Source organism: Phyllobates terribilis, unplaced genomic scaffold, assembly GCF_046119375.1.
Source record: "Phyllobates terribilis strain yellow unplaced genomic scaffold, ASM4611937v1 Scaffold_10__3_contigs__length_209671492, whole genome shotgun sequence".
In the NCBI taxonomy this organism is placed as follows: Eukaryota; Metazoa; Chordata; class Amphibia; order Anura; family Dendrobatidae; genus Phyllobates; species Phyllobates terribilis.
In genome coordinates, this window is record NW_027362770.1 from 196,508,884 (window position 1) to 196,531,532 (window position 22,649).

Sequence of the window (22,649 nt, forward strand, 5' to 3'; positions counted from 1 at the left end):
GAAGCGTGTTCACAAGAACAGACCACAGTACAGACACAGAACTGGAAAACAGGCAGGAGAACAGGATAGGACCTGGCATGTCAGAGACAAAAAGCCGACTGACAGGACACAATGCTCAGGCGCCATCTTGAGGAAGAAGGTGGTATAAATACCCAAAGATGGACAGCAATAGGCTGAAGGTGCAACAGGGGCGTGTCCGCAGCAGGTACAAGAAACAGGAAGTTCAGCGGGCGTCGCCCTATGCAGCCAAAACAGACAAACAGACAGCAAGGAGGGAAGCCAGAGAGACATTCTGGACTGGAGATCAAGTGCGCGCTCTTGCACAGTGGGAGATGGACCACCATGCAAGGACGCCGCCAGGTATATTACAGTAGTTATATTCTTGTACATAGGAGCAGTATTATAGTAGTTATATTCTTGTACATAGGGAGCAGTACTATAGTAGTTATATTCTTGTACATAGGGGCAGTATTATACTAGTTATATTCTTGTACATAGGGGGCAGTATTATAGTAGTTATATTCTTGTACATAGGGGGCAGTATTATAGTAGTTATATTCTTGTACATAGGGAGCAGTACTATAGTAGTTATATTCTTGTACATAGGGGCAGTATTATACTAGTTATATTCTTGTACATAGGGGGCAGTATTATAGTAGTTATATTCTTGCACATAGGGAGCAGTATTATAGTAGTTATATTCTTGTACATAGGAGCAGTATTATAGTAGTTATATTCTTGTACATAGGAGCATTATTATAGTAGTTATATTCTTGTACATAGGGGCAGTATTATAGTAGTTATATTCTTGTACATAGGGGGCAGTATTATAGTAGTTATATTCCTGTACATAGGGGCAGTATTATAGTAGTTATATTCTTGTACATAGGAGGCAGTATTATAGCAGTTATATTCTTGTACATAGGAGCAGTATTATAGTAGTTATATTCTTGTACATAAGAGCAGTATTATAGTAGTTATATTCCTGTACATAAGGGGCAGTATTATAGTAGTTATATTCTTGTACATAGGGGCAGTATTATAGTAGTTATATTCTTGTACATAGGGGGCAGTATTATAGTAGTTATATTCCTGTACATAGGGGCAGTATTATAGTAGTTATATTCTTGTACATAGGGGCAGTATTATATTAGTTATATTCTTGTACATAGGAGGCAGTATTATAGTAGTTATATTCTTGCACATAGGGGCAGTATTATAGTAGTTATATTCTTGTACATAGGAGCGGTATTATAGTATTTATATTCTTGTATATAGGAGCAGTATTATAGTAGTTATATTCTTGTACATAGGGGGCAGTATTATAGTAGTTATATTCTTGTACATAGGGGCAGTATTATAGTAGTTATATTCTTGTACATAGGGGGCAGTATTATAGTAGTTATATTCTTGTACATAGGGGCAGTATTATAGTAGTTATATTCTTGTACATAGGGGCAGTATTATAGTAGTTATATTCTTGTACATAGGAGTAGTATTATAGTAGTTATATTCTTTTACATAGGGGCAGTATTATACTAGTTATATTCTTGTACATAGGAGGCAGTATTATAGTAGTTATATTCTTGTACATAGGGAGCAGTACTATAGTAGTTATATTCTTGTACATAGGGGCAGTATTATAGTAGTTACATTCTTGTACATAGGGGGCAGTATTATAGTAGTTATATTCTTGTACATAGGGGCAGTATTATAGTAGTTATATTCTTGTACATAGGGAGCAGTACTATAGTAGTTATATTCTTGTACATAGGGGCAGTATTATAGTAGTTATATTCTTGTACTTAGGGAGCAGTACTATAGTAGTTATATTCTTGTACATAGGGGCAGTATTATAGTAGTTATATTCTTATACATAGGAGGCAGTACTATAGTAGTTATATTCTTGTACATAGGGAGCAGTACTATAGTAGTTATATTCTTGTACATAGGGGCAGTATTATAGTAGTTATATTCTTGTACATAGGGGGCAGTATTATAGTAGTTATATTCTTGTACATAGGGGCAGTATTATAGTAGTTATATTCTTGTACATAGGGAGCAGTACTATAGTAGTTATATTCTTGTACATAGGGGCAGTATTATAGTAGTTATATTCTTGTACATAGGGGGCAGTATTATAGTAGTTATATTCTTGTACATAGAGAGCAGTATTATAGTAGTTATATTCTTGTACATAGGGGGCAGTATTATAGTAGTTATATTCTTGTACATAGGAGGCAGTATTATAGTAGTTATATTCTTGTACATAGGAGCAGTATTATAGTAGTTATATTCTTGTACATAAGAGCAGTATTATAGTAGTTATAATCCTGTACATAGGGGGCAGTATTATAGTAGTTATATTCTTGTACATAGGGGGCAGTATTATAGTAGTTATATTCCTGTACATAGGGGCAGTATTATAGTAGTTATATTCTTGTACATAGGGGCAGTATTATAGTATTTATATTCTTGTATATAGGAGCAGTATTATAGTAGTTATATTCTTGTACATAGGGGGCAGTATTATAGTAGTTATATTCTTGTACATAGGGGCAGTATTATAGTAGTTATATTCTTGTACATAGGGGCAGTATTATAGTAGTTATATTCTTGTACATAGGAGTAGTATTATAGTAGTTATATTCTTTTACATAGGGGGCAGTATTATAGTAGTTATATTCTTGTGCATAGGAGGCAGTATTATAGTAGTTATATTCTTGTACATAGGAGCAGTATTATAGTAGTTATATTCTTGTACATAAGAGCAGTATTATAGTAGTTATTTTCCTGTACATAGGGGGCAGTATTATAGTAGTTATATTCTTGTACAAAGGGGGCAGTATTATAGTAGTTATATTCCTGTACATAGGGGCAGTATTATAGTAGTTATATTCTTGTACATAGGGGCAGTATTATAGTAGTTATATTCTTGTACATAGGAGGCAGTATTATTGTAGTTATATTCTTGTACATAGGAGCAGTATTATAGTAGTTATATTCTTGTACATAGGGGCAGTATTATAGTAGTTATATTCTTGTACATAGGAGCAGTATTATAGTATTTATATTCTTGTATATAGGAGCAGTATTATAGTAGTTATATTCTTGTACATAGGGGGCAGTATTATAGTAGTTATATTCTTGTACATAGGGGCAGTATTATAGTAGTTATATTCTTGTACATAGGGGCAGTATTATAGTAGTTATATTCTTGTACATAGGGGCAGTATTATAGTAGTTATATTCTTGTACATAGGAGTAGTATTATAGTAGTTATATTCTTTTACATAGGGGGCAGTATTATAGTAGTTATATTCTTGTGCATAGGAGGTAGTATTATAGTAGTTATATTCTTGTACATAGGGGCACTATTATAGTAGTTATATTCTTGTACATAGGAGTAGTATTATAGTAGTTATATTCTTTTACATAGGGGGCAGTATTATAGTAGTTATATTCTTGTACATAGGAGGCAGTATTATAGTAGTTATATTCTTGTACATAGGAGCAGTATTGTAGTAGTTATATTCTTGTACATAAGTGCAGTATTATAGTAGTTATATTCTTTTACATAGGGGGCAGTATTATAGTAGTTATATTCCTGTACATAGGGGGCAGTATTATAGTAGTTATATTCTTGTACATAGGGGGCAGTATTATAGTAATTATATTCCTGTACATAGGGGCAGTATTATAGTAGTTATATTCTTGTACATAGGGGGCAGTATTATAGTAGTTATATTCTTGTACATAGGGGACAGTATTATAGTAGTTATATTCTTGTACATAGGGGGCAGTATTATAGTAGTTATATTCTTGTACATAGGAGCAGTATTATAGTAGTTATATTCTTGTACATAGGAGCAGTATTATAGTAGTTATATTCTTGTACATAGGGGGCAGTATTATAGTAGTTATATTCTTGTACATAGGGGACAGTATTATAGTAGTTATATTCTTGTACATAGGGGGCAGTATTATAGTAGTTATATTCTTGTACATAGGAGCAGTATTATAGTAGTTATATTCTTGTACATAGGAGCAGTATTATAGTAGTTATATTCTTGTACATAGGGGGCAGTATTATAGTAGTTATATTCTTGTACATAGGGGCAGTATTATAGTAGTTATATTCTTGTACATAGGGGGCAGTATTATAGTAGTTATATTCTTATACATAGGGGCAGTATTATAGTAGTTATATTCTTGTACATAGGGGCAATATTATAGTAGTTGTAACGGGTCCGGGAGGCGGAACCTCTGAGCTACTATACAAGGGGGCGGCCCTTGTAAGGGAGCGGGTGGCAGTCTCTGGGTGAACGGACAGGGAGTTACGGCAAGTGATCAGGGCAGTCTCTGGGTAAGGGGTAGGTACGACCTGTGATGGCAGAGCCTCCGGGTAGGCTAGCAGGCAGATGGTAGATGTGTGCTCCCAGGTGAGCAAGCGAGAGTCTCTGGAATAGCAGGTGGTCACGGCACGTGACGGCGGAACCTCCGGGCTGGCAGGCAGGTAGGTAACGGAGAAGCGCTCCCAGGTGAGCGGGCAAGAGTCTCTGGAATAGCTGGTGGTCCCCGCACGTGACAACGGGACCTCCGGGCTGGCAAGCAGGCAGGTAACGGAGATGCGCTCCCAGGTGAGCGGGCAAGAGTCTCTGGAATAGCTGGTGGTCACCGCACGTGACAACGGGACCTCCGGGCTGGCAAGCAGGCAGGTAACGGAGATGCGCTCCCAGGTGAGCGGGCAAGAGTCTCTGAGATAGCTGGTGGTCACAGCACGTGACAACGGAGCCTCCGGGCTGGCAAGCAGGCAGGTAACGGAGATGCGCTCCCAGGTGAGCGGGCAAGCTGGTCCATAGACAGACTGACCGGAGTAGTAAGGCAGACCGTCGGACCTCAGGCAAGCAGGCAGGTAGCTGATATGCGCTCCCAGGTGAGCGGGCAGGCTGGTCCTTTAGACAGACTGACAGGAGTAGTAAGGCAGACCGTCGGACCTCAGACTGGCAGACAGGTAACAAGTATTCAGGCAGGAATCAGGCAGGTAACTGGCAGGTAACTGGCAGGAAACTGGCAGGAAACTGGCAACGGGACCTGAGGGCTGAAGCACACGTGAGACACAGGTGCAAACAACATTGCTCGGGCACCTCCATTTTGGAGGAGGTGCCTTAAATATGATGAAGTCCTCCGGCCATTGGCCGGGGACTCTTTAGGGCGGCGCGCGCGGCCCCTTTAAGAGGAGGGGAGCGCGCGCGCGCGCGCCCTAAGCACAGGGGCCGGGAAGGAGCGCGCGCTGAGAGCAGAGCAGGAGGAGGACGCCGGGACGGAGCGCGCGCTGACAGCAGAGCGGGGGGAGGAAGCCGGGCACGGAGCAGAGCGGTGAGGGGAGCAGCGTCCCTGCCTAGCAGAGGGCAGGGATGCCGGCACTACAGTACCCCCCCCTTTAGGCCCCCCCTTTTTTAGGCCAGACAGAAATTTAGCTAGGATGAGAGGGGCATGGATGTTCTCCCGGGGCTCCCACTTTCTCTCCTCAGGACCAAACCCCTTCCAATCTACCAGGAAAAAGGTCTTTCCTCTTACCCTTTTGGTGGCAAGAATGTTCTCTACCTCAAACTCGTCCTCAGCAGAAACCGGAGCAGGAGGCGTACCTGTAGACTTGGAAAAAAAGTTAAGCACCACAGGTTTGAGGAGAGACACATGGAAGGAGTTAGGGATCCGTAAGTTGGCCGGGAGTTTCAATTTATAGGCCACCGGGTTGATCTGACTGATGACCTCCAGTGGGCCGATGAACCGAGGCCCTAAGTTATAGGAAGGGATCTTGAGCCGGACATATTTGGACGAGAGCCAGACTTTATCCCCAGGGCGGAATTGAGGAGGGTCCAGACGTTTTTTGTCAGCGTGTCTTTTCATACGCTCGGATGACAGAAGGAGTGCGGACCGGGTACTCTCCCATATGGAGGAAAATTTGTTAACAAGAGATTCCGCAGCCGGATTGTCCGCCGAGGTGGAGACGGGAAACGGGATCCGAGGATGCTGACCGTAGACTACAAAAAACGGGGATTTGGAGGAAGACTCGCTCTCGTGATTGTTGTACGAGAATTCGGCCCATGGCAGGAGATCCACCCAGTCAGAATGGTGGGCATTAACGAAGTGCCGAAGGTAACTGGTCAGGTTCTGATTGATCCGCTCCACTTGACCATTAGACTGTGGGTGGTAAGCGGAGGAGAAGTCCAGGGTGACGTCCAGCAATTTACAAGTGGCTCTCCAGAAACGGGAAGTGAACTGTACCCCACGATCCGACACGATGTGACGGGGCAGGCCATGAAGACGGAAGATGTGGCGGATAAAGTCTTTAGCCAGCTCGGGTGCAGACGGAAGACCTGGCAGTGGAGTGAAGTGAGCCATCTTGGAGAAGCGGTCAGCGACCACCCAAATGACCGTACAACCGGCAGAGACGGGCAGATCAGTAATGAAGTCCATCGCTATATGCTGCCAGGGGGCAGCAGGTACTGGCAGAGGTAGGAGGCGGCCGGCCGGCAGGTGTCTCGGAACTTTGTTGCGGGCGCAGGACACACAGGCAGAAACAAAGTCTATTACATCCTTGTGCAGGTTAGGCCACCAGTAGTGCCGGGTAATAAGCTGGAGGGTCTTTTTCTGACCGGCGTGGCCAGCTAGTTTAGACGAATGACCCCAGTGTAGGATCTTCTCCCGATCAGGTACTGGTACGAACGTCTTACCAGGAGGAAGACGATTTAGACTCACGGGAGCCACCTGCATTACTCTGGCGGGATCGATGATATGTTTCGGATCCTCCTCGAGATCAGACACCAGAAAGGATCGAGACAAGGCGTCCGCCTTGACGTTTTTGTCAGCCGGGCGAAAATGAAGGACAAAATCAAAACGAGCAAAAAACAAGGACCACCGGGCTTGGCGCGGGTTAAGTCTCTGGGCATGCTGGAGGTAAGCCAAGTTCTTGTGGTCAGTGTAAATTATTACCGGGTGAAGAGCCCCCTCGAGTAGGTAACGCCACTCCTCCAATGCCAGTTTGATGGCCAATAACTCTCGGTCTCCTATGGAATAGTTGCGCTCAGAGGAGGAGAAGAGTTTAGAGAAGAAGCCACAAGTTACCATCCTCCCGGAAGATGATTTTTGAGTAAGTACCGCTCCGGCTCCAGAGGAGGAGGCGTCAACTTCCAGGAAGAACTGCTTGTTGCCATCTGGGCGATGCAGCACCGGGGCGGAAGAGAAGGCCTGTTTAAGGGAAAGAAAGGCCTCCTCTGCTTCGGGTGGCCACTCTTTGGGATTAGTACCTTTACGGGTGAGCGCAGAAATTGGGGCCGTCCGGGAAGAGAAGTGTGGTATGAAGAGGCGGTAGTAGTTGGCGAAGCCCAGGAATCGCTGAATGGCCTTCAACCCCTCCGGTCGGGGCCATTTCTCGATGGCAGACAGTTTCTCAGGATCCATTTGTAGGCCGGTCTGAGAGATAATGTAGCCCAGAAACGGAAGCGAGGTCTGCTCAAAGAGGCACTTCTCAAATTTAGCGTAGAGATGGTTCTGCCTTAGCCTGAGCAGGACCTGACGAACGTCCCTCCGGTGAGTCTGGAGATCCGGAGAGAAGACCAAGATGTCGTCCAGGTACACCACTACGCAGGAGTAGAGAAGGTCCCGGAAGATGTCATTGACCAACTCTTGAAAGACGGCAGGAGCGTTACAGAGACCAAAGGGCATTACCAGGTATTCATAGTGGCCGTCCCGGGTGTTGAATGCCGTCTTCCATTCATCCCCCTGACGAATACGAACCAGGTTGTACGCCCCACGAAGGTCCAGTTTGGTGAAGATCCTAGCCCCCCTCAGACGATCAAATAATTCTGGAATGAGCGGAAGGGGGTACTTATTCTTCACCGTGATCAGGTTTAGGCCTCTATAGTCTATACAGGGACGGAGAGAGCCGTCCTTCTTTTTGACGAAAAAGAAGCCTGCTCCCGCCGGGGAGGTAGATTTCCGGATGAATCCTCTGGCCAGATTCTCCTCAATATATTCGGACATTGACCGGGTCTCAGCAGCGGATAAAGGATAGATACGCCCACGGGGAGGAGTAGTACCGGGTAGCAGATCGATGGGACAGTCGTATGGTCTATGTGGTGGTAATGTCTCTGCCTCCTTTTTATTAAAGACATCTGCATAAGACCAATAAGGAATCGGAAGTCCAGGTAGATTAGCTGGGGTAGGAGAGGGACGGACGGGATGGACGGGAACCAGGCAGGTTTTATGACAGTCTTGTCCCCAGCGAAGGACCTCTCCGGTTTGCCAGTCTAGCACGGGTGCATGTCTCTGGAGCCAGGGCAAACCTAGCAAGAGGGCGTGAGAGAGTCCAGGCAGAACATGAAAGGAGATACTTTCAGAATGCAGCATTCCCACCTGCAGGGTAATGGATTCGGTGATGAGTTGAATGGGGCGAGGTAAGAGGCCCCCATCCACGGCAGCGACAGACAAGGGTACAGCCAGAGGTTTGGTGGGGATGCGGTATTTCTCAACCAGGGACTGTGAAATAAGGTTCCCGGCTGCTCCAGAGTCAAGTTGGGCTAGTTCGAAATAACGGTTCTCCCCGTAGATGATCGAAACTGACAACAGCAGGGATGGAGAGGATTTATTCTTGTCTAGGTGGACCTCTCTGAGCGAACCTAGACACAGGCGTTTCCCGACCTCTCCGGGCAGGCACGGATCCGGTGCTCCTTACTGCCACAGTAGAAGCAGCTCCCCTCGGCACGGCGTGAGTCCTGACGGGTTTTGACCATCTTGGTCTGGTCGACCTGCATAGGCTCAGGAGAGTGTACCTGGGGAGAGATGGAGGGAATGACGGGTTTCTGGAAAGTAGGAGCTAAACGTGGAATCCTTCTCTCACGGGTGACCTCTTTGGCACGCTCCTGGAACCGTAGGTCAATCCGGGTGGCAAGAGTTATTAAGTCATCGAGAGTGGTAGGAATGTCCCGACCGGCAAGTTCATCTTTAATACGGCCGGACAGACCCTCCCAGAAGACGGAAACCAGAGCGTCGTTATCCCAGGCCAGCTCCGAGGCAAGGGTACGGAACCGTATGGCATATTGGCCCACGGTGAGACTCCCCTGACGGAGGCGTAGCAACGATGATGCAGATGAGGTCTTCCGTCCGGGTTCGTCGAAGACTTTCCGGAAAGCCGTGAGAAAAGCAGGCAAGTTGGACACCAGGGGGTCTCCTCTCTCCCATAGAGGATTCAGCCAGGCCAGGGCCTCCCCGGTGAGATGGGACATGATGAAGGCAATTTTGGCCCGGTCGGAGTTAAACTGGTAGGACAAAAGTTCAAAATGCAGGGTGCACTGATTTAAGAAGCCCCGAGCCTGGACGGGGTCGCCTCCGAAGCGAGGAGGTGCAGAAAGCCGGGGTAGGATACCATAGTATTAGTGGGCAGCGGAGCTGCCGGATTGCAAGATATGGCACTGGCGGAGGTTGTTGGTGGATCAGACAGAGTGTTCAGGCGAGTATTAACATTCCGCAGGTGACCCAGGATGGCCTCCTGTTGGGACCTCTGACGGGACAGTTCAAGACAGAGGTCCGAGAGCGAGGGAGCTTGGGTGCCACCGGGTTCCATGGCCCGAGCAAACTGTAACGGGTCCGGGAGGCGGAACCTCTGAGCTACTATACAAGGGGGCGGCCCTTGTAAGGGAGCGGGTGTCAGTCTCTGGGTGAACGGACAGGGAGTTACGGCAAGTGATCAGGGCAGTCTCTGGGTAAGGGGTAGGTACGACCTGTGATGGCAGAGCCTCCGGGTAGGCTAGCAGGCAGATGGTAGATGTGTGCTCCCAGGTGAGCAAGCGAGAGTCTCTGGAATAGCAGGTGGTCACGGCACGTGACGGCGGAACCTCCGGGCTGGCAGGCAGGTAGGTAACGGAGAAGCGCTCCCAGGTGAGCGGGCAAGAGTCTCTGGAATAGCTGGTGGTCACCGCACGTGACAACGGGACCTCCGGGCTGGCAAGCAGGCAGGTAACGGAGATGCGCTCCCAGGTGAGCGGGCAAGAGTCTCTGAGATAGCTGGTGGTCACAGCACGTGACAACGGAGCCTCCGGGCTGGCAAGCAGGCAGGTAACGGAGATGCGCTCCCAGGTGAGCGGGCAAGCTGGTCCATAGACAGACTGACCGGAGTAGTAAGGCAGACCGTCGGACCTCAGGCAAGCAGGCAGGTAGCTGATATGCGCTCCCAGGTGAGCGGGCAGGCTGGTCCTTTAGACAGACTGACAGGAGTAGTAAGGCAGACCGTCGGACCTCAGACTGGCAGACAGGTAACAAGTATTCAGGCAGGAATCAGGCAGGTAACTGGCAGGTAACTGGCAACGGGACCTGAGGGCTGAAGCACAGGTGAGACACAGGTGCAAACAACATTGCTCGGGCACCTCCATTTTGGAGGAGGTGCCTTAAATATGATGAAGTCCTCCGGCCATTGGCCGGGGACTCTTTAGGGCGGCGCGCGCGCGGCCCCTTTAAGAGGAGGGGAGCGCGCGCGCGCGCGCCCTAAGCACAGGGGCCGGGAAGGAGCGCGCGCTGAGAGCAGAGCAGGAGGAGGACGCCGGGACGGAGCGCGCGCTGACAGCAGAGCGGGGGGAGGAAGCCGGGCACGGAGCAGAGCGGTGAGGGGAGCAGCGTCCCTGCCTAGCAGAGGGCAGGGACGCCGGCACTACAGTAGTTATATTCTTGTACATAGGAGTAGTATTATAGTAGTTATATTCTTGTACATAGGAGCAGTATTATAGTAGTTATATTCTTGTACATAGGGGGCAGTATTATAGTAGTTATATTCTTGTACATAGGGGCAGTATTATAGTAGTTATATTCTTGTACATAGGGAGCAGTACTATAGTAGTTATATTCTTGTACATAGGGGCAGTATTATAGTAGTTATATTCTTGTACATAGGAGCAGTATTATAGTAGTTATAATCTTGTACATAGGGAGCAGTACTATAGTAGTTATATTCTTGTACATAGGGGACAGTATTATAGTAGTTATATTCTTGTACATAGGGGACAGTATTATAGTAGTTATATTCTTGTACATAGGGAGCAGTATTATAGTAGTTATATTCCTGTACATAGGGGGCAGTATTATAGTAGTTATATTCTTGTACATAGGGGGCAGTATTATAGTAGTTATATTCCTGTACATAGGGGGCAGTATTATAGTAGTTATATTCTTGTACATAGGGGGCAGTATTATAGTAGTTATATTCTTGTACATAGGGGGCAGTATTATAGTAGTTATATTCCTGTACATAGGGGGCAGTATTATAGTAGTTATATTCTTGTACATAGGGGGCAGTATTATAGTAGTTATATTCCTGTACATAGGGGGCAGTATTATAGTAGTTATATTCTTGTACATAGGGGGCAGTATTATAGTAGTTATATTCTTGTACATAGGGGGCAGTATTATAGTAGTTATATTCCTGTACATAGGGGGCAGTATTATAGTAGGTATATTCTTATACATAGGAGCAGTATTATAGTAGTTATATTCTTGTACATAGGGTCAGTATTATAGTAGTTATATTCTTGTACATAGGGAGCAGTATTATAGTAGTTATATTCTTGTACATAGGGAGCAGTACTATAGTAGTTATATTCTTGTACATAGGGGACAGTATTATAGTAGTTATATTCTTGTACATAGGGGACAGTATTATAGTAGTTATATTCTTGTACATAGGAGGCAGTATTATAGTAGTTATATTCTTGTACATAGGAGCAGTATTATAGTAGTTATATTCTTGTACATAAGAGCAGTATTATAGTAGTTATATTCTTGTACATAGGGAGCAGTACTATAGTAGTTATATTCTTGTACATAGGGAGCAGTACTATAGTAGTTATATTCTTGTACATAGGGGCAGTATTATAGTAGTTATATTCTTGTACATAGGAGCAGTATTATAGTAGTTATATTCTTGTACATAGGAGCAGTATTATAGTAGTTATATTCTTGTACATAGGGGCAGTATTATAGTAGTTATATTCTTGTACATAGGAGGCAGTATTATAGCAGTTATATTCTTGTACATAGGAGCAGTATTATAGTAGTTATATTCTTGTACATAAGAGCAGTATTATAGTAGTTAGATTCCTGTACATAAGGGGCAGTATTATAGTAGTTATATTCTTGTACATAGGGGGCAGTATTATAGTAGTTATATTCCTGTACATAGGGGCAGTATTATAGTAGTTATATTCTTGTACATAGGGGCAGTATTATATTAGTTATATTCTTGTACATAGGAGGCAGTATTATAGTAGTTATATTCTTGCACATAGGGGCAGTATTATAGTAGTTATATTCTTGTACATAGGGGGCAGTATTATAGTAGTTATATTCTTGTACATAGGGGCAGTATTATAGTAGTTATATTCTTGTACATAGGGGGCTGTATTATAGTAGTTATATTCTTGTACATAGGGGCAGTATTATAGTAGTTATATTCTTGTACATAGGGGCACTATTATAGTAGTTATATTCTTGTACATAGGAGTAGTATTATAGTAGTTATATTCTTTTACATAGGGGGCAGTATTATACTAGTTATATTCTTGTACATAGGAGGCAGTATTATAGTAGTTATATTCTTGTACATAGGGAGCAGTACTATAGTAGTTATATTCTTGTACATAGGGGCAGTATTATAGTAGTTACATTCTTGTACATAGGGGGCAGTATTATAGTAGTTATATTCTTGTACATAGGGGCAGTATTATAGTAGTTATATTCTTGTACATAGGGAGCAGTACTATAGTAGTTATATTCTTGTACATAGGGGCAGTATTATAGTAGTTATATTCTTGTACTTAGGGAGCAGTACTATAGTAGTTATATTCTTGTACATAGGGGCAGTATTATAGTAGTTATATTCTTATACATAGGAGGGAGTACTATAGTAGTTATATTCTTGTACATAGGGAGCAGTACTATAGTAGTTATATTCTTGTACATAGGGTCAGTATTATAGTAGTTATATTCTTGTACATAGGGGGCAGTATTATAGTAGTTATATTCTTGTACATAGGGGCAGTATTATAGTAGTTATATTCTTGTACATAGGGAGCAGTACTATAGTAGTTATAATCTTGTACATAGGGGCAGTATTATAGTAGTTATATTCTTGTACATTAGGGGGCAGTATTATAGTAGTTATATTCTTGTACATAGAGGGCAGTATTATAGTAGTTATATTCTTGTACATAGGGGGCAGTATTATAGTAGTTATATTCTTGTACATAGGAGGCAGTATTATAGTAGTTATATTCTTGTACATAGGAGCAGTATTATAGTAGTTATATTCTTGTACATAAGAGCAGTATTATAGTAGTTATAATCCTGTACATAGGGGGCAGTATTATAGTAGTTATATTCTTGTACATAGGGGGCAGTATTATAGTAGTTATATTCCTGTACAAAGGGGCAGTATTATAGTAGTTATATTCTTGTACATAGGGGCAGTATTATAGTATTTATATTCTTGTATATAGGAGCAGTATTATAGTAGTTATATTCTTGTACATAGGGGGCAGTATTATAGTAGTTATATTCTTGTACATAGGGGCAGTATTATAGTAGTTATATTCTTGTACATAGGGGCAGTATTATAGTAGTTATATTCTTGTACATAGGAGTAGTATTATAGTAGTTATATTCTTTTACATAGGGGGCAGTATTATAGTAGTTATATTCTTGTGCATAGGAGGCAGTATTATAGTAGTTATATTCTTGTACATAGGAGCAGTATTATAGTAGTTATATTCTTGTACATAAGAGCAGTATTATAGTAGTTATATTCCTGTACATAGGGGGCAGTATTATAGTAGTTATATTCTTGTACATAGGGGGCAGTATTATAGTAGTTATATTCCTGTACATAGGGGCAGTATTATAGTAGTTATATTCTTGTACATAGGGGCAGTATTATAGTAGTTATATTCTTGTACATAGGAGGCAGTATTATAGTAGTTATATTCTTGTACATAGGAGCAGTATTATAGTAGTTATATTCTTGTACATAGGGGCAGTATTATAGTAGTTATATTCTTGTACATAGGAGCAGTATTATAGTATTTATATTCTTGTATATAGGAGCAGTATTATAGTAGTTATATTCTTGTACATAGGGGGCAGTATTATAGTAGTTATATTCTTGTACATAGGGGCAGTATTATAGTAGTTAAATTCTTGTACATAGGGGGCAGTATTATAGTAGTTATATTCTTGTACATAGGGGCAGTATTATAGTAGTTATATTCTTGTACATAGGAGTAGTATTATAGTAGTTATATTCTTTTACATAGGGGGCAGTATTATAGTAGTTATATTCTTGTGCATAGGAGGTAGTATTATAGTAGTTATATTCTTGTACATAGGGGCACTATTATAGTAGTTATATTCTTGTACATAGGAGGCAGTATTATAGTAGTTATATTCTTGTACATAAGAGCAGTATTATAGTAGTTATATTCTTGTACATAGGAGCAGTATTATAGTAGTTATATTCTTTTACATAGGGGGCAGTATTATAGTAGTTATATTCTTGTACATAGGAGGCAGTATTATAGTAGTTATATTCTTTTACATAAGAGCAGTATTATAGTAGTTATATTCTTGTACATAGGAGCAGTATTATAGTAGTTATATTCTTGTACATAAGAGCAGTATTATAGTAGTTATATTCCTGTACATAGGGGGCAGTATTATAGTAGTTATATTCTTGTATATAGGGGGCAGTATTATAGTAATTATATTCCTGTACATAGGGGCAGTATTATAGTAGTTATATTCTTGTAAATAGGGGCAGTATTATAGTAGTTATATTCTTGTACATAGGAGGCAGTATTATAGTAGTTATATTCTTGTACATAGGGGGCAGTATTATAGTAGTTATATTCTTGTACATAGGGGGCAGTATTATAGTAGTTATATACTTGTACATAGGGGGCAGTATTATAGTAGTTATATTCTTGTACATAGGAGCAGTATTATAGTAGTTATATTCTTGTACATAGGAGCAGTATTATAGTAGTTATATTCTTGTACATAGGGGGCAGTATTATAGTAGTTATATTCTTGTACATAGGGGCAGTATTATAGTAGTTATATTCTTGTAAATAGGGGGCAGTATTATAGCAGTTATATTCTTGTACATAGGAGCAGTATTATAGTAGTTATATTCTTGTACATAGGGGCAGTATTATAGTAGTTATATTATTGTACATAGGGGCAGTATTATAGTAGTTATATTCTTGTACATAAGAGCAGTATTATAGTAGTTATATTCCTGTACATAGGGGGCAGTATTATAGTAGTTATATTCTTGTACATAGGGGGCAGTATTATAGTAGTTATATTCTTGTACATAGGAGCAGTATTATAGTAGTTATATTCTTGTACATAGGGGCAGTATTATAGTAGTTATATTCTTGTAAATAGGGGGCAGTATTATAGTAGTTATATTCTTGTACATACGGGCAGTATTATAGTAGTTATATTCTTGTAAATAGGGGGCAGTATTATAGCAGTTATATTCTTGTACATAGGAGCAGTATTATAGTAGTTATATTCTTGTACATAGGGGCAGTATTATAGTAGTTATATTATTGTACATAGGGGCAGTATTATAGTAGTTATATTCTTGTACATAAGAGCAGTATTATAGTAGTTATATTCCTGTACATAGGGGGCAGTATTATAGTAGTTATATTCTTGTACATAGGGGGCAGTATTATAGTAGTTATATTCCTGTACATAGGGGCAGAATTATAGTAGTTATATTCTTGTACATATGGGCAGTATTATAGTAGTTATATTCTTGTACGTAGGAGGCAGTATTATAGTAGTTATATTCTTGTACATAGGAGCAGTATTATAGTAGTTATATTCTTGTACATAGGGGCAGTATTATAGTAGTTATATTCTTGTACATAGGAGCAGTATTATAGTATTTATATTCTTGTATATAGGAGCAGTATTATAGTAGTTATATTCTTGTACATAGGGGGCAGTATTATAGTAGTTATATTCTTGTACATAGGGGCAGTATTATAGTAGTTATATTCTTGTACATAGGGGGCAGTATTATAGTAGTTATATTCTTGTACATAGGGGCAGTATTATAGTAGTTATATTCTTGTACATAGGAGTAGTATTATAGTAGTTATATTCTTTTACATAGGGGGCAGTATTATAGTAGTTATATTCTTGTGCATAGGAGGTAGTATTATAGTAGTTATATTCTTGTACATAGGGGCACTATTATAGTAGTTATATTCTTGTACATAGGAGTAGTATTATAGTAGTTATATTCTTTTACATAGGGGGCAGTATTGTAGTAGTTATATTCTTGTACATAGGAGGCAGTATTATAGTAGTTATATTCTTGTACATAGGAGCAGTATCATAGTAGTTATATTCTTGTACATAAGAGCAGTATTATAGTAGTTATATTCCTGTACATAGGGGGCAGTATTATAGTAGTTATATTCTTGTACATAGTGGGCAGTATTATAGTAATTATATTCCTGTACATAGGGGCAGTATTATAGTAGTTATATTCTTGTAAATAGGGGCAGTATTATAGTAGTTATATTCTTGTACATAGGGGCAGTATTATAGTAGTTATATTCTTGTACATAGGGGCAGTAATATAGTAGTTATATTCTTGTACATAGGGGCCAGTATTATAGTAGTTATATTCTTGTACATAGGGGGCAGTATTATAGTAGTTATATTCTTGTACATAGGAGCAGTATTATAGTAGTTATATTCTTGTACATAGGGGCAGTATTATAGTAGTTATATTCTTGTACATAGGGGGCAGTATTATAGTAGTTATATTCTTGTACATAGGGGCAGTATTATAGTAGTTACATTCTTGTACATAGGAGCAGTATTATAGTCGTTATATTCTTGTACATAGGAGCAGTATTATAGTAGTTATATTCTTGTACATAGGGTGCAGTATTATAGTAGTTATGTTCTTGTACATAGGGGCAGTATTATAGTAGTTATATTCTTGTACATAGGGAGCAGTATTATAGTAGTTATATTCTTGTACATAGGGGACAGTATTATAGTAGTTATATTCTTGTACATAGGGGGCAGTATTATAGCAGTTATATTCTTGTATATACGGGGTGTATTATAGTTTTCCCTTGTATTGTGATCTCCTGTGATTTGCTCTTTGTGGTTTTTGTGGACTCGCTCTTCTCACCTCTCTTTATCTCTCTCTCGGAGGCGGTGGTCACACAATAAGCCCTTTCTCTCGCTCTGTAATTTCCACTTGCGGTGTAATTAGAAGTTATTACCGCCTGGTGATCGGTGTTTGTACTCTGTAGTATCTGCGCTGTCGATCAGAATTCTGCGGAGATTTCTCGGATCAGATGTGGAGATTTGACTCATTTTCATGTGATATTTTGTGTCAATTAGAGCAGATCCCATCAGTTCTTATACTTCGATCACATCCAGAGCTGCAATCATAGTTCTGTTTGCCTTTTTCATCACTTCCACATCATAAAAACAAGTTGCGCATCTATTTTGTGCTTTCTAAGTTTAAAGGCAAGAAAACCGCAGTCTCCTGACCCAAGATGGAGCCTCAGCTGACGAAATACGCCAGAAACGAAGAGCTGAAGGAGAAGGCGCCGCACGGGACAGAACCTGCGAAGAGTAAGTCCGATCCTCAGAGATCAACCAGACTGATATAGTGATCACTTCTGCAGCTCTTCTTTAGGCCAGAAGACGTATTCGGTGGAGGACGCGGTGGAGACCATTGGGTTTGGTCGCTTCCATGTTATGTTGTTCCTGATAATGGGAAGCGCTGGGGTGAGTACGATGGACGAAGCCTCAGATCACACGTCACTCCAGATCACACGTCACTCCAGATCACACGTCACTCCAGATCACACATCACTCCAGATCTACACGTCACTCCAGATCACACGTCACTCCAGATCACACATCACTCCAGATCACACGTCTCTCCAGATCACACGTCACTCCAGATCACACATCACTCCAGATCTACACGGCTCCATAGTGATGTTCTAGCTGCACCAGAAACCTCTAATCATCTTTCCTCCCGGCAGGTCGCCGAAGCCATGGAGGTTATGCTCATAGCCGTCATCTCGCCCTCCATTGGCTGTGACTGGCATCTTGAAGACTGGCAGGTGGCGCTGGTCATTACGGTGAGAGCACAGGGAAGAGCGGACGTAGCATCCACACAGAGACAGAATAGTGAATGCAGCTCTGGGGTATAATACACGATCTAACTCAGGATCAGTAATGTAAAGTATGTACACAGTGACTGCACCAGCAGAATAGTGAGCGCAGCTCTGTAGTATAATACAGGAGGTAACTCAGGATCAGTAATGTAATGTATGTACACAGTGTCTGCACCAGCAGAATAGTGAGTGCAGCTCTGGAGTATAATACACGATGTAACTCAGGATCAGTAATGTAAAGTATGTACACAGTGACTGCACCAGCAGAATAGTGAGTGCAGCTCTGGAGTATAATACAGGATGTAACTCAGGATCAGTAATGTAATGTATGTACACAGTGACTGCACCAGCAGAATAGTGAGTGCAGCTCTGGAGTATAATACAGGATGTAACTCAGGATCAGTAATGTAATGTATGTACACAGTGACTGCACCAGCAGAATAGTGAGTGCAGCTCTGGAGTATAATACACGATGTAACTCAGGATCAGTAATGTAAAGTATGTACACAGTGACTGCACCAGCAGAATAGTGAGTGCAGCTCTGGAGTATAATACAGGATGTAACTCAGGATCAGTAATGTAATGTATGTACACAGTGACTGCACCAGCAGAATAGTGAGTGCAGCTCTGGGGTATAATACAGGATGTAACTCAGGATCAGTAATGTAATGTATGTGCACAGTGACTGCACCAGCAGAATAGTGAGTGCAGCTCTGGGGTATAATACAGGATGTAACTCAGGATCAGTAATGTAATGTATGTACACAGTGACTGCACCAGCAGAATAGTGAGTGCAGCTCTGTAGTATAATACAGGAGGTAACTCAGGATCAGTAATGTAATGTATGTACACAGTGACTGCACCAGCAGAATAGTGAGTGCAGCACTGGAGTATAATACAGGAGGTAACTCAGGATCAGTAATGTAATGTATGTACACAGTGACTGCACCAGCAGAATAGTGAGTGCAGCTCTGGGGTATAATACAGGAGGTAACTCAGGATCAGTAATGTAATGTATGTACACAGTGACTGCACCAGCAGAATAGTGAGTGCAGCACTGGAGTATAATACAGGAGGTAACTCAGGATCAGTAATGTAATGTATGTACACAGTGACTGCACCAGCAGAATAGTGAGTGCAGCTCTGGAGTATAATACAGGATGTAACTCAGGATCAGTAATGTAATGTATGTACACAGTGACTGCACCAGCAGAATAGTGAGTGCAGCTCTGGAGTATAATACAGGATGTAACTCAGGATCAGTAATGTAATGTATGTACACAGTGACTGCACCAGCAGAATAGTGAGTGCAGCTCTGGAGTATAATACAGGATGTAACTCAGGATCAGTAATGTAATGTATGTACACAGTGACTGCACCAGCAGAATAGTGAGTGCAGCTCTGGAGTATAATACAGGAGGTAACTCAGGATCAATAATGTAATGTATGTACACAGTGACTGCACCAGCAGAATAGTGAGTGCAGCTCTGGAGTATGATACCCGATGTAACTCAGGATCAGTAATGTAATGTATGTACACAGTGACTGCACCAGCAGAATAGTGAGTGCAGCACTGGAGTATAATACAGGAGGTAACTCAGGATCAGTAATGTAATGTATGTACACAGTGACTGCACCAGCAGAATAGTGAGTGCAGCTCTGGGGTATAATACAGGATGTAACTCAGGATCAGTAATGTAATGTATGTACACAGTGACTGCACCAGCAGAATAGTGAGTGCAGCTCTGGAGTATAATACAGGATGTAACTCAGGATCAGTAATGTAATGTATGTACACAGTGACTGCACCAGCAGAATAGTGAGTGCAGCTCTGGAGTATAATACAGGATGTAACTCAGAATCAGTAATGTAATGTATGTACACAGTGACTGCACCAGCAGAATAGTGAGTGCAGCTCTGGAGTATAATACACGATGTAACTCAGGATCAGTAATGTATTGTATGTACACAGTGACTGCACCAGCAGAATAGTGAGTGCAGCACTGGAGTATAATACAGGAGGTAACTCAGGATCAATAATGTAATGTATGTACACAGTGACTGCACCAGCAGAATAGTGAGTGCAGCACTGGAGTATAATACCCGATGTAACTCAGGATCAGTAATGTAATGTATGTACACAGTGACTGCACCAGCAGAATAGTGAGTGCAGCTCTGGAGTATAATACAGGATGTAACTCAGGATCAGTAATGTAATGTATGTACACAGTGACTGCACCAGCAGAATAGTGAGTGCAGCTCTGGAGTATAATACAGGATGTAACTCAGAATCAGTAATGTAATGTATGTACACAGTGACTGCACCAGCAGAATAGTGAGTGCAGCTCTGGAGTATAATACACGATGTAACTCAGGATCAGTAATGTAATGTATGTACACAGTGACTGCACCAGCAGAATAGTGAGTGCAGCACTGGAGTATAATACACGATGTAACTCAGGATCAGTAATGTAATGTATGTACACAGTGACTGCACCAGCAGAATAGTGAGTGCAGCACTGGAGTATAATACAGGAGGTAACTCAGGATCAGTAATGTAATGTATGTACACAGTGACTGCACCAGCAGAATAGTGAGTGCAGCTCTGGGGTATAATACAGGATGTAACTCAGGATCAGTAATGTAATGTATGTACATAGTGACTGCACCAGCAGAATAGTGAGTGCAGCTCTGGAGTATAATACAGGAGGTAACTCAGGATCAGTAATGTAATGTATGTACACAGTGACTGCACCAGCAGAATAGTGAGTGCAGCTCTGGGGTATAATACAGGATGTAACTCAGGATCAGTAATGTAATGTATGTACACAGTGACTGCACCAGCAGAATAGTGAGTGCAGCTCTGGAGTATAATACAGGATGTAACTCAGGATCAGTAATGTAATGTATGTACACAGTGACTGCACCAGCAGAATAGTGAGTGCAGCTCTGGAGTATAATACAGGATGTAACTCAGAATCAGTAATGTAATGTATGTACACAGTGACTGCACCAGCAGAATAGTGAGTGCAGCTCTGGGGTATAATACAGGATGTAACTCAGGATCAGTAATGTAATGTATGTACACAGTGACTCCACCAGCAGAATAGTGAGTGCAGCTCTGGAGGATAATACAGGATGTAACTCAGGATCAGTAATGTAATGTATGTACACAGTGACTCCACCAGCAGAATAGTGAGCGCAGCTCTGGAGTATAATACAGGATGTAACTCAGGATCAGTAATGTAATGTATGTACACAGTGACTGCACCAGCAGAATAGTGAGTGCAGCTCTGGAGTATAATACAGGATGTAACTCAGAATCAGTAATGTAATGTATGTACACAGTGACTGCACCAGCAGAATAGTGAGTGCAGCTCTGGAGTATAATACACGATGTAACTCAGGATCAGTAATGTAATGTATGTACACAGTGACTGCACCAGCAGAATAGTGAGTGCAGCACTGGAGTATAATACAGGAGGTAACTCAGGATCAGTAATGTAAAGTATGTACACAGTGACTGCACCAGCAGAATAGTGAGTGCAGCACTGGAGTATAATACACGATGTAACTCAGGATCAGTAATGTAATGTATGTACACAGTGACTGCACCAGCAGAATAGTGAGTGCAGCACTGGAGTATAATACAGGAGGTAACTCAGGATCAGTAATGTAATGTATGTACACAGTGACTGCACCAGCAGAATAGTGAGTGCAGCTCTGGGGTATAATACAGGATGTAACTCAGGATCAGTAATGTAATGTATGTACACAGTGACTGCACCAGCAGAATAGTGAGTGCAGCTCTGGAGTATAATACAGGAGGTAACTCAGGATCAGTAATGTAATGTATGTACACAGTGACTGCACCAGCAGAATAGTGAGTGCAGCTCTGGGGTATAATACAGGATGTAACTCAGGATCAGTAATGTAATGTATGTACACAGTGACTGCACCAGCAGAATAGTGAGTGCAGCTCTGGAGTATAATACAGGATGTAACTCAGGATCAGTAATGTAATGTATGTACACAGTGACTGCACCAGCAGAATAGTGAGTGCAGCTCTGGAGTATAATACAGGATGTAACTCAGAATCAGTAATGTAATGTATGTACACAGTGACTGCACCAGCAGAATAGTGAGTGCAGCTCTGGGGTATAATACAGGATGTAACTCAGGATCAGTAATGTAATGTATGTACACAGTGACTCCACCAGCAGAATAGTGAGTGCAGCTCTGGAGGATAATACAGGATGTAACTCAGGATCAGTAATGTAATGTATGTACACAGTGACTCCACCAGCAAAATAGTGAGCGCAGCTCTGGAGTATAATACAGGATGTAACTCAGGATCAGTAATGTAATGTA

General features: G+C 41.9%; 1 protein-coding gene across 1 annotated transcript in view; it reads left to right on the top strand.

Annotated features, from left to right (window-relative positions):
- Positions 1 to 225: 225 nt before the first annotated feature.
- The window catches only part of SVOPL (SVOP like), a 30,832-nt gene continuing 8,408 nt past the window's right edge, over positions 226 to 22,649 (top strand). The window contains exons 1-4 of the mRNA XM_073650506.1: positions 226 to 360; positions 17,610 to 17,724; positions 17,789 to 17,880; positions 18,144 to 18,242. Coding sequence (XP_073506607.1) covers positions 17,646 to 17,724; positions 17,789 to 17,880; positions 18,144 to 18,242 — 270 coding nt within the window. The 5' untranslated portion in view covers positions 226 to 360; positions 17,610 to 17,645. The remainder of the gene's footprint in view (positions 361 to 17,609; positions 17,725 to 17,788; positions 17,881 to 18,143; positions 18,243 to 22,649) is intronic.